The sequence below is a fragment of the Antedon mediterranea genome, chromosome 4, assembly GCF_964355755.1.
Source record: "Antedon mediterranea chromosome 4, ecAntMedi1.1, whole genome shotgun sequence".
NCBI lineage: Eukaryota > Metazoa > Echinodermata > Crinoidea > Comatulida > Antedonidae > Antedon > Antedon mediterranea.
The window spans coordinates 11,227,019-11,244,639 of record NC_092673.1 but is presented as its reverse complement, the minus strand read 5'-3'; the positions used below and the strand labels follow the sequence as shown (position 1 = coordinate 11,244,639).

Here is a 17,621-nt window from a genome sequence, read left to right as displayed (position 1 = left end):
CCCTGTATTGCAATTTGTGGTGGGTATATCATTAGATTGAAAAATCACATTTTTACATAGAAATATGACGATTTAGACACTGTAACTGATAAATAATCTTTATTTGTTAATATTATATATTTATTGTATGCAAACTTCAAAATAGTGATTATTACAAATAAAGATGGATTTTAGACGATTTTACGTTGAATGTTCAGGCCTAGATTCATTCAACATGTTTATATTTATGAATTTATTTTCAAACTTCACCAATTGTTTATATATATTTAGAAGCATATTTTTGTTTAAAATGTTGTGATTATTTTGTATAATTTTTTGTCACGATTCATGCACATCAAACTGCGCACATAAATTTGATTTACTTTTTATTTGTTGACAATTTGTTTACAATGACCTTGAGTTTTAACCTCATAAGCGCTTTAAGCGCTTATCGGGGTGAATCGGTTAACCCAATAAAAATGTTATTTCATTAAAGGCAATTAATTTGGAAGATCAAATATTATTTAGAGTTTTGAAAATTCTACGTTTAAGTGCAATTTGAACTATATATTTAAGGTTTTACATTATTTCTAGTTGTTCTCCGTAAACGGGAAAATGGCAACTTTATCGTCCTAAAAAAGTTACGACGATGGAATTTCACGCTAAGCTTCGCCCACTTTGTTAAAGCTCATGCATAAATTATTCATGAGCACCGTCCTGTGGCTTCCCGTTGTGTTTCGTAAAGTCCCTATCATTAATAAACGACGACAGACAAGAATTAATATTTGATAATATCTGATTCAATTCACATATTGTGATTCTTGGTACCAGTGTAAAGAGGGTGTCTCGAAAACAGAGACCTCGAAACCCGAGACCCAGGGTCTCTGTTTTCGAGAAAATCTCGAAAACAGAGACCCCCACTGAAACGTCTCAATATTAAGTCAATATTACGTTTATATAAGGGGTCTCTGTTTTCGAGAAAAACTCGAAAACAGAGACCCCCACTAAAACGTCTCAATATTACGTAATATAGGGGGTCTCTGTTTTCGAGTTTTTCTCGAAAACAGAGACCCCCACTAAAACGTCTCAATATTACGTAATATAGGGGGTCTCTGTTTTCGAGTTCGAGAAAACAGAGACCCCACTAAAACGTCTAAATATTACATTATCTACGTTCACGCTAAGGTCAAATTTTCTTTCGCAAAATTTGCGAAAGGTCGCCGATTTTTTTTCGCAAAAGTGAAAATTCTTTAGCAAATTTTAAAAACCATGAAAATGGCTAAATTTGTTTGTAGATACATCAAATAAATATATAATTGTTGTCTTGTATTGTTTTTATCTTTATTCATTCAAAATTTGTGATTAAAATACAAATAAAACATGACCGCATTAAAATATGTTAGGCCTATCTACTGCAGCCTAACCGGCCTGACGTGATACCAGTCGCCACGGCCATAGCCTATAGGAGGCCTATTCAACGGTTGACTATCTATGCCACAGCCGAGTCATGTATGATCGGCGTCAGGCCTCTATCAATTATCGGCAATACAGCCTGCCTGGATAAAGTTTTTTATCACAAACAATATAAAATAATATAGTTTTTGTTTGTCTTTTATATGCTTCTTATTCACTCGCGAAAACATCGTAACACACCACAAACGAACTACACAACGTCGACGGAATGTCCATGCAGCATGTTTGTTATTGCGCGATATTTTCATCTATACGCAGTTTGTTTGTTTGTTCGTAATTACAATTACTGCGCATTATATTCATAAAATGAATTCTCCTTAGTCGGTCGCGTGTACATTTACAGATAACGCGATTTACAACTACTCGCCTGTACAATTAATAAGCCTCCTAAAGGGAAACTCGTTTTAATTTGTTCGAGTGAAGCGAAAAAAACGTCATTGATAGCAAGTAACGCTACATCGCTGTCACGTATTATAGGCTGGCGGCGGCGGCGAAGTCGTTGTGGTTTACATAAAACTTTAACATTTGAAGCCTAACTAAGCGGACAAAGTTTGAGTTTTTAAGGAAAAATTATTTTCGCAAGTTTTGCGAATGATATAATTTTTTTTTTCCGCAAATTGACAACTCCAATCGCAATTTGCAAAAACGCGAATGGGTAGCGTGAGCATAGGTTATATAGGGGGTCTCTGTTTTCGAGTTTTTCTCCAAAACAGAAACCCCACTAAAACGTCTATATTAAGTCAATATTACGTTATATAAGGGGTCTCTGTTTTCGAGAAAAACTCGAAAACAGAGACCCTCACTAAAACGTCTCATTATATTGGGGGTCTCTTTTTTCGAGATTTCCCGAGACCCCCTAAAATAATCCCTGTTTATTAAGAGTGTTGCAAATATCCACCAACAAGCTTGGTCATAAATTATTAAAACCCAACTTTTATCGCAAAAACCATAAATTTATGTTTATTTATTTATCAATTTATTTATTTTTTAAAAATTCATTTCTTTTTTAAGGCTCGCCTAACACAATATATTTGTCTTCATCCTCCAGTCTGCCGCAAAGTCTGACCTCATATCATTTTGTTATTGCATTGTACGTTATTATCTTTTATGCTTGTAAATAAATGTTACGAAACTAGTGTCAGCTTTTGAAATAATCTCCCGCTTTTTAGCTTATACATTTTACTTCTAGGATGTCGACCTTGTATTCCAAAATGACAGTCTTTTCACACGCGTTCAAGAATTGATCAATCTTCTTATCGTTGCGGCATGTTCTTTGATCATCAGTTACCGTTTATTACTGATACGTCATTCTGTGATTTTGAGACGTTTTAGTGGGGACCCCCTATATAACGTAATATTGACGTAACATTGAGACGTTTTAGTGGGGTCTCTGTTTTCGAGAACTCGAAAACAGATACCCCCTATATTACGTAATATTGAGACGTTTTAGTGGGGGTCTCTGTTTTCGAGAAAAACTCGAAAACAGAGACCCCTTATATAACGTAATATTGACTTAATATTGAGACGTTTTAGTGGGGTCTCTGTTTTCGAGAAAAACTCGAAAACAGAGACCCCTTATATAACGTAATATTGACTTAATATTGAGACGTTTTAGTGGGGTCTCTGTTTTCGAGAAAAACTCGAAAACAGAGACCCCATATATTACGTAATATTGAGACGTTTTAGTGGGGGTCTCTGTTTTCGAGAAAAACTCGAAAACAGAGACCCCCCTATATAATGTAATATTGAGACGTTTTAGTGGGGGTCTCTGTTTTCAAGTTAAAAAGAGACCCCCTATATAACGTAATATTGAGACGTTTTAGTTGGGGTCTCTGTTTTCGAGAAAATCTCGAAAACAGAGACCTTGGATCTCTGGTCTCTGTTTTCGAGGTCTCTGTTTTCGAGACACCCAGTGTAAAGATGAAATGAAATGTTTATAGTTCTTTTAGTCTTTATTACATATCAATCTTGTCACATACATAGGCCCTGTTCAGACCCATGGCGTTAGACCGTTTTAGCGTTGTAGTGGAAAACGGTTGATAGTACCGTTTTAGCGTACGACGCTACTGTAAGTCAACGTTGTATTCAATCAGAACATTTCCTGTTATGACGCGAAACAAGGTTTGACCTAGGCTGACATCTTGTATCGTCAATGTTTGAGAGATGGATTTCAACAACAAAAAGGCCAGAATATATAAGGCCTAACTAGGCCACAAATACTGTTAAAATAAACTAGGCTACAAACTACATGTATCAACTGATTAACCATTATATTTTCTAACAAATAATGACATAAATAAATGCACCTTTTATTTAAACATAGTGACTACGATCCCGTCCCTTTTTAGGCCTAGCTAAGAGCCATTCACGCATTTCATTCCAGCTAAAAACTAGCGCGGAACATCAAGTCACTCATTCATATATATACAAGGCAGACTAGACTGGACAAGTTTAACTCCTAAAAAAAATCAGTAAACAAACCAGAGGAAAGCTGTGTCTTTTTTATTAGCAAGTTAAGGGTTATTTTCAACCATGTGGTTAACACAGTCTCCATCTTCATTTTAGAGGCCTGCTTTATTTTCTTTACAACACGAGGCCTGGGGAAAATGTTTTTTACTACAAAATAAAAACAATAGAAATAGAAATTTTGCTTTACTATATTTTTGTAAAATAAATGCTGAGGTATGTTTTATTTACAGCAAATTTTGTCATAATTGTAGGGCCGAGATCTAGGCCTATACAGTGGAAATAATGATGAAAACACGTGGGTAAGAGTACATGAATATGCAACTAGAAACAACCTGAATGACGCACTTCCGTTAATACGATATGATACGATAATCGTATGCTATGGGTCTGAATACCTCATTTTTTTCTCTGCGGTTTGTAATGTGACCTTGCTAGTAACGTTGTACGCTAAAACGGTCTAACGCCATGGGTCTGAACATAGCCATAGTCTCAACCAGCTTAGTAATAACATTGAAATGTGCTAAAAATCCTGACACTGTTAAATGAAATGTGAACTCTCCATTTACATACAAGCAGTTGGTGATACAAGTAATGACTGGGGCAATTGGATCACAGCATTCCTTTGGAATAGGGTCAAGTGGGCATGATTTGTTCTGGATTTTTTAAAGGAAATGAACACAATTGAGAGGATTGGAACATACCTTTTGATGAACCGTAGATCATCAATACAATTTCTAAGAGGCTGCAAGCCTCAAATGATGCCTCCTCACCACATACATACTTTTTTAAACTATCATCTGCATGCACATTATTGTTCATTACTTAGCGACTTATAGAATGAAATATATTTGAAAAATCTTTCAGGGATATTCGATCAACTTCTGGTAAAATTCGACGTGCAGTTTTACAATTTACTCCTGCAAGTTGGACCCATGTGAGATGGCTTGACCCTCATTCATCTTACATGAGAATTATTGCTGTCTACATATTGGTTCTGGTAACAATGGTATGTGTCACTACTGTCAGATATCAAATTATGTGGGTGTGTAGAAAGCGACGACCTCGAATTGGACGACCCCAACGACCCGGGCGACCTCGACTTGGACGACCCATAACACGAAACCGACGACCCCTATAATAGCCTAGCCTAGCCCTAAGTATGATATAACATCACGAAGCCGAACATAACCAAAGATCTTTAAACCATACCTTATATAATACTCGCAAGCAAGCAATTGATAAAAAATACAGAAATATCGCCATTTGATACTGAATGTGTCGACACGAACAAACGAACAGATATGGAACGCCAAGAATGCATCATTAAAACTGCATTCGACTCGATTAGCACACGAAATATCATAAACATGGCAAACCAGGCCCCTTTTTCAGCGGCAGGTAAGGTTTGACCACGGAGGTATTACCTCCATGGTTTGACCAGCTCCATGGTTTGACCAGCTCCATGGTTTGGTAAAAATATTTTTATACCTCCATGGTTTGACCGTATACAATGCATGTGTGAAATGTAAAGCTTTTATGGCCCTCCCCATGCAGGATTAGGCCAAGTTGAGCTGCCGACAAGTTGAGGCGCCGCCAGAAAAACGTTATTTTCTATGAAACGCCAAATGCTTACTTTCGCCGGTGCTCGTTTCTATTTAATAGAAGTTCTATTCATATTAATTATTAGATATAACGATGTATATTCCAAAGTTTATATATCACGGTTTTTAGTATATATTATTAAATATTATAATTAAAGAGAAATAATTACGAATATCTGACTTGTAGATTCCAAAATATAAGGCCTAAAACATGACCGAAAATGATCGTTTTTAGCCAAAAATGACGTAAACATGTTGCCCCCTCAGGCGGCAGTTAAAGTAAAATAATTGCATAAAATCACCGTTTTTTAGTAAAATATTTTGTGTATTAACATTGTAAAATTCAATAAAATATGATATTAAAAGATAGTAAATAAAAAATAATAATTATTTAACCTCATTCGAAGAATATCAATACTCATTAGTCCTGGGAGACAACGTGATTTTACGTGGTAGGCATACACACGAGAAAAATATTATGGAGTGCACTGCATTTTTACCTTGAAAGATTAAAAACAATTAAATTATTAAATATGACTACTTTCCTTTGCTGTTTCAAACCAACAAAATTGTAGTATGTAATTATTATTTATTTTCATGACACAATAAACCTAAAGACCATGAACTTATGTAGGGCCTACTAGGACACCACTCTATCACTACGCGAAATGTCGTAAAAGACACACTGGCCGTTTCATAGAAATTACCGGCGGCTCAACTACTTGTCGGCGGCCCAACCGGTCATATCCCCCCCCATGGCCATGCACATGTTACGCTGCTTGGTAGGCCTATAGTGTTCGTTATAAGAAGACGAGATGTAATTATACGTCCATGGTTTAACCATGTATTGTATAATATTTATTTCTTTTTAATTTATTTTTAATATGTCGAATGCAGTTTTAATGATGCACTCTTGGCGTTCCATATCTTTTCGTTTGTTCGTGTCGACACAATCAGTATCAAATGGCGATATTTCTGTATTTTTTCAATCAATTGCTGCTTGCGAGTATTATATAATAAGGTATAGTTTAAAGATCTTTGGCTATGTTCGGCTTCGGGATGTTATACCACACTTAGGCCTAGGCTAGGCTATAGGGGTCGTCGGTTTCGTGTTATGGGTCGTTCAATTCGAGGTCGTTCAATTCGAGGTCGCCCGGGTCGTTGGGGTCGTCCAATTCGAGGTCGTCGCTTTCTACACACCCCAAATTATGTTCATCTTTTTTGGCAATCATACCTGTGTCTTCCAATTAATGTACCCATCTGTGGTTAATATACTGAAAATATGACACTGTATAAAGACTACTTTTTTAATTTTCATGTATCATATTTCATGCTCAATTTTGGTGGAAAAATTAAACTGGTAATTTCATATCCAAAACAGTTTGCAAGTTGGTGCATACAATTAATTATTTGAATGAAAGTATAGTTCATTTTGTTTGTCAAAAAAAAAAATTCTTGCAGTTGATGTAAAGTAAACACAGAAAGTAATAATGATGATATTTAGCCTGTGCAGCAGAGATATAAAATTACTCTAATTCCGTTGACACTTTTATGCATACACTGTTATGGTGTTATGCATTGGCAAAACCTATTATATATCCTACAATTTGAGTAATTGGTTATCCGCACTTGGCAGATAAACCCTTGTTGTCACTGCCTTTTTTTTTTCTATATTCTTTCTTTCCACAAATTTTGTTCGCAGCATATCTGGTCAACATCAGATTGTATAACTTTGTCATGAGATTGACCTGTAGCTGTAAATGTGCAAGAAACTTTGTTATATGGCGTTAAGAGTCGTGCAGCGTGAATTTCGCCCGATTTTATGACATTTTTTGGTTGCTCATAAATTCTGAACAAAAATGTATTTTTCAATGAAATTTTACGAAAGTGTATTTCAAACTATGGAGCATCTTTTGACATAAATATGACGTGCTACGCAAACAATTATGCGAGTACGCGTATTTGAAATTTCAAAATTAATTTGTAATCAATTTCGCGTACATTTCAGGTCATTTTGAACATTTTGTTTTTCATACATACTTTAGTAAATTTTATTCATTTTGATGGACTTTTATTGGAAATTAATGATGCATGTGTGCTAAAGAATAGGTAATTTAATGCAAATTTGTTACAAAATATAACTATTATTCAGTTATAGCTGCTCATGATGGCTGGTTACACCCATTAAAAAAAAATTATTATGGAAGCTGATGAGTTGTAGATATCAATTCATATAAAATGTGTACCTACTGGTTGTTTTGACATCACCATATTACAGTATATGGCCACTCAAATTTTAAAAATAACAATGTTTTTGCTTTTGTACTAGTTAATCCAATTTAATAGAACGCATCGCGCTAATGCGTTTCCCGTTTTCTCCTAGATTTTAATACGTTCTTTCTCAATCTATTCTCTAAATTACTTAATTTCATCTTTACAGTATATTTTAATCTGTTACAGCTCATTAGAATGAAAAGTGACCCACATGATTAAAACTTATTATGGAAGCTGTTGCAGATATGAATTCATATAAAATTGTTGTGTATCTGATGTCATTATGTCATCATATGGCCAGTTGAATTCAAAAAGTCAGATTTTCATCTCTTTTGTGAAAGTTCATCGCGTTTTAAATAAAACGCATCTCAGTTTTGCGTGCCCAAAATTCTTCATTAGATAATTATCTTCAAAAATAGTTATCTTTATATGTCAATTTGATGATGTCATCGTATTAGAAATTGGATTTAAAATATAGGTCTCGTAATTTCATCTATGCTACAGTACGCTGTATTTAACATACAGTGTATTCTGTAAATACTGTAATATGCTGTCAGTGTCAGCACTGTAAACATATTTAGTTCATGTCATACTCATAGGATGGCATAATAATTGTCGGCATTCATATTTTAACAACGTATGTGTGCATGTTGCGTTTGCGCGGATAACCAAACCAAATGAAAGTGGCGAGTTCAAATCTAGTTCTTTTTAAATATTGTACATACTTCTCCCTATCAGCATGATCCGTTAATTAACAATGTTAGATGTGCTTACAAATTGAGAAAATTGTACGATGGTATTTTGAAAATTAGGATTTTATTAAACTGAACGCAAGCAGCAGTTATAGTTCTATAGGCCGAAGTTTTTTGTTTTTTGTAAACTAGGACAGGTCATGCTAAAATTACAAATCCCAAAGCATGCCTGGGAGAAGAGTGTCTATGAAAAAATTTGCTGATAATACAGTATTATGATGCATGTACTGTAGACAGTAATCTGTAAATTCTTGTTCAATAATCAATTTGTTCTTGCTGTTAAAACATAGGCCAGTATTATAATAATTCAGTTTTTGTTTGCAATAGGATACTTTACACTTGAAGTATCTACCGTTTATTTCGGTGTACAAGTCGCACTTTTGACATGCAAATTTGACCTCTAAATTAAGGGTGCGTCTTATACACTGAACATAACTGCCTCACCACACAGATTGTACTATTGTCTCCTCGTTGACGTTGGCTAGGCCTGAGTAGGCTAGGCCTAGCTACAGTGTACTAACGTAACGGCAACCTAATTCTGCCTAGTTTTCAAGCGTGTTTTTTAGCGTGATGTTATACTAAAAATATGATGAAAAGATTTCTTCATTATGGAGCTGTTTTAGGCACTCCGATAAAATTTCATTTGTAAACGTTTACGATTGGAATAGTATTATACGGCCGACTGCCGTACCCTCAGCACAAGCCCTTCTTGGCGGCCACATGGTGTACGGTATTCGACTAGTATATTCTCCAGTTGATTAAGCATGGACCTAGCGTACACACTTCTCGGATACATAGATACTAATCGAATACGATTGTCCGAAAACGTGCACCCTCTCAAAATGACCGAGCGAGGCTAGTCCACCACACACGTGCGTGTTACACACACTGTCATGCACTCGATGTTGCGGGTGCGAAACTCATGAATAACAAGTTAGAAAGAACTGACGGAATGTGGGACTTCCCTTCTTGTTGAGGCTGGGCCGCGACCGAGCCTAGGTAAGAAAAAACCTAAATAAAGGACGCAGTTGTAGATATAATATTGAACAAATGTAAATATCTTTGTAATTCAGCTAAGGCTGCGATAATGATATTGAAATAAATGAAATGAAAAAAAAAAAAAAAAAAAAATAACAAAATATATTACAATAATATTGATTACAATTTAGAAAAACATTGTTTTGATGAAATATAAAGTGCGTCTTATACATCGACTGTATAAAAAATACCGATATTTTACTCTCAGTTAGGGGGTGCGTCTTATACACAGGTGCGACTTATACACCAAAATATACGGTAGACTTGATAAAGTGACCCCCAGACTTGACCTTAGCAATAAAATAAACCAAAATGTTTGTTTGTTCTTCAGGTTGCTGAACTAAACACCTTTTTCTTCCGCCACATCTTTGTGTACCCAGACAATCATATTGTTGCACTTATCCGTATCATACTTATTGTATTGATGGTTACACCAACTCTAAGGTAATCATTTGTAATATTATCTTAATTGATAGGTTTTTAAATATAAAAATGCATACCTTATAGTATACAATATTGTATTATAACATATTCCTAAATTGTCGTAGTTTTCATTGACATAATTCCATGATCTACAATTCACCATTTTTGTATTTTGATATTAATTGTGTTTTCATTGTATTTTTTCATATATATAGGGGTATTTAATTGTTTACACATGTTATCATAGTACACACAAAAAAATAAATGCCTCGAATAAACCTTTCCCCCTACCGCCTATAAACCACCTTGAACAAAATATATTCACATGCAAAAATGATTTTATTTTTTAGGCAATATTATACTTTTGTAACAGACCCAGCTTGTAAACGTGTTGGAACACAGCTGTGGGTTTTTACGTAAGTCAATCTTATATTTTATATACATTACTCATGCTTGTATTCTTCAACCAAACTTTATCAAGACGGATTTTTATCAGTTTTTTTAGTCCTGGAAGAGGCAGGCTAAATCTAAAAAGCTTTTTAAACGAGGTTTATAAAAGGTAACAGTTATTGAGTTTTTGGCCAGATATTTAAGACTGAAATATCTATTTTTAGAGCTTAATTCGATATCCATTTGTATGTGTTATGCTGTATATAATAATGCAAATCATGTTTATTAAAGCCCCATTCCCTACGTTTTTTAGATCTAATTTAAGATCACAAACTATATTTAATGTAAAAATAATACTATATGGTCCTATTGCGATAACTTTTTTCGTCTTTATACGGTTAAAAATGTGAAAAATAAATCGATTCTAATAATTATAGCGGCCCGCTATAAATCCCAAAATGCATTGCGCGCGGATTGATATTTTTGTTTTTCACCTGTAATTCGCCCACTTTTCGATCGATCGTGAAGCCAAAACAAATGGAAGACTCCTAACTTTTCAGCGAAAATACCGGGTTTTCCCCAATTTGTATCAACGGAGTCTGGTAAAAATAGAAAGACAATTAATGCAGCAAATATACAACGTCAGGCTAGGTATATAGCTAGCGTACGATGTTCGTACGTTATCGATGTTTACCAGCTAGGCCTACAAAACTAAGCCTAGCTAGGCTAGGCCTAAGACCGTCCACGAGAGGTCGATCGCCGCGAGCTACTTAGGTAGTGCATTGTTTCTCACTTTTTATCATAATTTACCATAAAACGTACATTTAAGACAAGGAATGACATGGTTTAATGTTTTTAAAGTGATATATATGTATTATTTTCCAAAAAAACGTCCAAAATTGCAGGGAAGGGGTCTTTAACCTTATAGTCCGGTGGCAGGAGGGGGAATCACCACCCGAAAGGGGACAAATTGCCATCCAACTTTTCTAGACTAGAATTTTCCGTAGATTACGAATATGGAAGGTAATCGATCAGGCTAGGAAGCGTTTTTGAGATATAAGGGGTCAAAGTTCAAAATTGACCAATTACAACAATGTATTATGTATATGTATTATAACAAATTTATTGAAGCACAATTTGGTCTTTTATTACATTTTTATTATTATAAGTGTCTATTCAATCACCTTATGAAAAAAAAATCCTTTGTGATTAAGGGTCAAATGTCAATATTGACCAATCATAGAACGTACCTATAAAACCAAATAAAAACTAATATTTAATAAAAATTGGAGGTTTTCTCATCCTGTTAATCAATCATACGCAATGTAAAAGAGCGAATACATCGTTTCATCAGTTGACATAAGGTCAATTTCATCACTTGACATAAGGTCAAAGGTCAACATTTTAATACGCGTATTAGTTAACAAATAAATGCAAAGCTGTCCAAACTATGATATTGATGGTTTTACAAGTAATCAAATTATTTGATTAGTAAAGTTATGTTATTTCATTATAATATTATACTGTATTTAATCAAATCAGACTTCGATCAGGATAGGAAGCGAATAGGAAGAGGTAAGGGGTCAAAGTTCAAAATTGACCAATTATAACAATGTATTATATACATATATATTATAACCAATTTATTAAAGTTCAATTTGGTCTTTTAATACATTTGTATGGTTATAGGTATTGTATGGGGTTATTCAGTCGCCTTATAAAACAAATACTTTGCAATTAAAGGTCAAATGTCAATATTGACCAATCACACAATTTGCATTTAAAACCAAATAAAAACTAACATTTAAGACAAAATGTTATGTTTTATCATTCTGTTAAGACATCTATCAATCATACACAATCAAAAGAGCACATTTATCATTACACAAGTTGACATGGGTCAAAGGTCAACATTTGAACAAATGATATACTAAATAATGCAAAGTTATTCAAACTATGAGATCGATGTTCATAAATGTAATCACGTTATTTGATCAGTGAAGTTATGGTATTTTTATATTTTTTCTAGTGCGCATTATTTTTAATGTATTAATATAATACTGTAAAATAAATAATATATTTAATAGTATGACGATTAAAATGTTTAGTTATGATGTTAAAATGTTGCGCTGACCTTCAATGATTTGCCACTATACAGTTGCATTTATTAGGGCTACAATATTCGTTTTTGGAAAATAAACTATTCATCAGAACCAGAGAATACCAATTCGTACAGGATAGGGCATAGGCAGATCCAGGTGGCCAAACTCAATCCACAACTCACTACACAGACAGACCACACTTTTGATATAGTTTGGTCCATACAGGAAAGAGTTTCCTGTATACAAAGGATTCTAAAATAACCCATATGGATTTGCCCGAATGAACCCTCTAAGGACCCTGGGATCTCTATGTGGTGTGCTTCTACTAAAGGCCCTGTATTAGCAATTAGTATGGGGTAAATAGTTCATAGATGAACTATGGAATAAAACTAAATGTGCACCCTCAATCTTTAAATAACATTTATGGATTTTCCCCAATGAACCCAAGGGCCGATCCTTCATGGACCTTTCGGGGTTCTCTATGTGGGGCTACTACAAGAGACCCTATATTGGAAATAATGTATGTGGAGTGAAAATGTGAGTTCATATCCCTGTGTGCACCCTCGATCATCCATAAGGAACATTTTATGGATTTGCCCAAAGTAACCCAAGGGCCGGTCGTTCTCCATGGATGGACATTAAGCTCCATAATGGAAATATAAGGGGTGACACTGTGAGTTCATATAGACAGGCGTGGCCCATGAATTAAGCTGCCTGCTGTGCACTCTCGATCCTTAAGAAAAATTTATGGATTTGCCCAAATTAACCCAAGGGCCGGTCCTCCATGGACATTAAGTCCCATAATGGAAATATAATGGGTGACACTGTGGGTTTATATAGACAGGCAGAACCATGGAATAAAGCTGCCTGTGCACTCTCGATCCTTAAGGAACACTTATGGATTTGCCCAAATTAACCTAAGGGCCGGTCCTCCATGTATGGACATTAAGCCCCATAATGGAAATATAATGGGTGACACTGTGGGTTTATATAGACAGGCACATGGAATAAAGCTGCCTGTGCACTCTCGATCCTTAAGGAACACTTATGGATTTGCCCAAATTAACCCCCAAAGGCCGGTCCTCCCTGGATGGACATTAAGCCCCATAATGGACATATAACGGGTGACACTGCGGGTTCATGATAGACAGGCGGGGCCCATGGAATAAAGCTGCCTTGCACTCTCGATCCTTAAGGAACACTTATGGATTTGCCCAAATTAACCCAAGGGCCGGTCATCCATGGACATTAAGCCTCATAATGGAAATATAGGGGGTGACAATGTGGGTTTATATAGACAGGCACATGGAATAAAGCTGCCTGTGCACTCTCGATCCTTAAGGAACCGATTTGGATTTTGCCTAAAATGAAACAACAGCAGGTCATCTATTTAGACCCTTCTGTGGTTCTCTACTGTATGTTCAGTTCTACATTTGGCTCCTGTATCGGATCAATGCATTTGGCTACATAAGTTACTGTGTTAGAAATATATCGGGTAACTAAAACTGTAGGTTCCAATATTAAGCCATGGGAAAAGCCTGTCTGTGCACCCTCAATCCTTTTAAAAGGAACCCATATGGATTTGCCAAAATGAACCAAGGGTAACTTCTGAATTCTCTATGAGCCGTACATTCCGTTTATTGGAGATACATGGATACCTGATTGAAATTGCTCAAAAGAAAGACATTGTACTGTATAGTAATAGTATTATTCCCCTTCCACACCTCTTTGAATTAAATCCGCCCTGATAGGCTCTTATGTACAGGATTTCAATGCAATAATCACACTTGTATTTTTCAAACAGTATAATCTATTAGATTGACTAAAAATATCTATTATAAACAATTTGCCGTTAGAAATCTCTATGCCATGTCATTATTTAGATGAGAACAGGTCAAAGGTTAAAATTACAGAAAAATAGGTGTTTCAGTCATTTTTTGGAAAAAAATGTTGCATTATGGCAAGTATAAACATGTATATTGTGAACAATTTGACACCAAAATTGGCTCCTTACGACAAATATTTATTAATTTATGCTTTTATAACCTTATTCAATTATGTCAAAGGTTAATAACCACACTTCCGGTCATTTTCAAGCAATATCATCTGTTATACTGAATATAAATGTATATCTTGGGAACAATTTGCTCCTATTTTTAATTATCTCCGACCTGCCGTTACTTGGATATAGCAAAAAGAGGTCAAAGGTCAAAATTGCTAACAATGGGGTTTCCGGTCAATTTTTCAAAGAAAGTTCTGTTAGAGCTAATATAAACATATACATTGTGAACAATTTGACACCAAAATTATCTCACTACGTCCAGAATTTCCAGAGATATAGCATGTTTTTATATTGGTCAATTTTGAACTTTGACCCCTTATATCTCGAAAACGCTTCCTATCCTGATCGATTACCTTCCATATTCGTAATCTACGGAAAATTCTGGTCTAGAAAAGTTGGATGGCAATTTGTCCCTTTCGGGTGGTGATATCCCCCCTCCTGCCACCGGACTATTATGAAAATTACATTATTTTGTAAGTCCGAAAGACGTCACTTCATAGCAACATCAGAAGATGCGGAAATTCATCACGGGAGGGTTCGGTCAGGCTATTAGTAGGGAGGCCAAATACATAAAAGTACAATAAGTGTCATTTTCTCAAAATGTTGTTTTCACATTATTTAAATAGAACATATCTGTTACATCGGTTAAGTACAGACAGTTTTATAGACTTACGAATTTGTCTTTTTTTACTTTGTTCACTAGTCTGCGTTTCGATTTTTGTCATGTAAATAGGCCAAGTATTATATGTATGAAACGCCATATGTGCTATACTATTGAAATTACCTTTATAATGTAATATTGAGAAAAATTTGTTGGTGTCTCGAAAACAGAGACCCCTATATGAGCTAATGTTAAGGTTGTTGGGGTCTCTGTTTTTAAGATTTCTCGAAAACCTAGACTACTATAAATAAAATGAGAAGTTTTTATTGGAGACTTTGTTTTTGAGAAATCTCGAAAAAAGGGATACCTCTCCCCCCTCCCCCTATAATGTAATTATTGAGAATTTTTTTTTTTTTAATCTTTCAATGATACATTGCAATAACAAGTTTTTGTTGAAGAACCTGGGTCAATTTAAATGCATGATCATCTTGGATGAAGGGGATAACAAATATGAAATTCCTTTTTAAAGCAATCAGAACTAAATATTTTAAACAATAAGTGTATGAATCAAACATGAAAGATTCAAACTAGAAAATTTATAAAATAAGTAATTATTAATTCAGTGATAGGTTCTGCATGACAGGGTCAAACTGATCACACAGAATACACAGTATCTTTTCAACCCAGCAGATAATGAGGAAGAGCTCACATTTAAGAGAAAACAGTAGAATTTTATAAGCCACCGAGAAAGCATCGCTCTAAACCTTCGCAGATTTCTATAAGGCAACTGTTTCCATAAAGCATATAAAAAAAAAGTTTACAATAAAAGCTGCCAGAAAATCTGCTGACCAACCATTGTAGTTCATATGTAGATCATAGCCCAATTTTAATGTCTTTCTTTAGCCAAATCTGACTTCACATATCTTAATGGATATCGTTGAAATACCCACAGATGTTCCAGAATAAAATTTAAAAGCACGATGGTCATGCACTAAGGATTCGGTGAACATGGCTGTAGTGTCAGACATTTGGTGAATATTTGGCAGAGATCTGTATGTATCCTAATGAATTGGAAGCCTCTATCCCAGTTGTCATTTTGGAACTTGTTACATGTGTATGTAAAAGAAAGAGCCAAATGTATTTGTTATTTATGCTATTACGATATCTATTCAAATTATTACGATCTCATGCCACACCAGAGAAAATGTTTTAGAACAGAGGCCCATTGAACTATTATTAACTCAATGAACTAATACCCCTTTCACACCCAAACTCCGGAGTGTCTCCGGAGACACCCCGGGGTTTATGACCATTCAAAACGTCGAGAAACTCCGGAGATACCCCTTTCACACCAACCTAGCAACACCGGGGTTTATAAAATAAAATTGTAAATGTCGCCCTCTCTTTTGTTTGTTTACATAGCGACAATCATTAGAATCATTTTAATTAATAATATTTTAAATTTAATAATTACTTTCAAAAGTCTCAGAAGTAATATAATGTTTTATTTATACTACTTATTATTTTCTAGACCCGCTATATATTTTTTACAAATATTTATAGTGTTTTAAAATAAAACTAAATAAATAATTGATTGTGAGGATAACCTTTTGACCCGAAACACTCCGGAGTTTGATGTTGGTACCTTTCACACCAAAACACCGGGGTGTCCCCGCAGTTCGCTCTCCGGAGAATGTTCAGCTGTTCAACCCCGCAGTTTTAAACTCCGGAGTTGCTTGATTTTACCTTTCACACCAAACAGCGGGACGTCAACTCCGGGGTGTCTCCGGAGTTTTGCTTTTGGTGTGAAAGGGGTATAATTAGATTCTACAAAAAAAAGAACCACTATAATGTCTGTCTTTGGCGGTCAAGCGGTGACGATAATTAAAACAAATGTTTACTGTTTGAATTTTGTATTTAGAATAATAGATTTAATTGGAAGCGAGTTCGGAAAAGTTGTAAAGATTATCAGCACATGTTTTGACAAGGAGGCTTCGAGTGACCAAACTGGTTTGAAATCTAGAAAATAAAGTGCAAGAATGAATTGAAGCAACTGGACCCTCTAAATTAATTAATTGTGCCATAGGCTACCTTTATTTAGACCGATTATGATTTTATATAATGATGTTAGTAGTTCAATAAAAGAAACCAGTTGGTTGGTAAGTGAACATGCGTGTTCTGTGTGGAAAACGTATTATTTTCTTAACACAGAATCAGCAGTGTTTTGTTTTATTTGCCTCACATGCATTTTTTTTTTTTTAAAGCGGTAAACCATGTACATTGTTTTCTTTTTGTTTTAGAGCTGTAACGTTGAGTGAGGCCCTATTGTGTTTTAAATTTGGAGTGCATATATTTGCTAACACTGTAATCTATAATATATTATTATGGCTGGCTGTTCTGGTAAGTCAAATTGTTAAAATTGTGTCAAAATGAATTGGACATCAGTGACTTTGTATT

The 17,621-nt window shown here is 34.9% G+C and overlaps 1 protein-coding gene across 7 annotated transcripts in view; it reads left to right on the top strand.

The window, feature by feature from the left end:
• The window catches only part of LOC140046644 (phosphatidylserine synthase-like), a 98,001-nt gene that overhangs the window by 57,672 nt on the left and 22,708 nt on the right, over positions 1-17,621 (top strand). For 4 of the 7 annotated variants that reach the window (XR_011844818.1, XM_072091346.1, XM_072091344.1 and 1 more), the window contains 4 exons: positions 4,786-4,927; positions 9,918-10,030; positions 10,360-10,425; positions 17,465-17,564. Coding sequence is in view for 5 of the 7 variants with exons in the window: in XM_072091346.1 (XP_071947447.1) it covers positions 4,786-4,927; positions 9,918-10,030; positions 10,360-10,425; positions 17,465-17,564 (421 nt within the window). In the remaining 2 variants the exon portion in view is untranslated. The remainder of the gene's footprint in view (positions 1-4,785; positions 4,928-9,917; positions 10,031-10,359; positions 10,426-17,464; positions 17,565-17,621) is intronic. The other 3 variants (XR_011844819.1, XM_072091347.1, XM_072091348.1) reach the window with 1 other exon arrangement.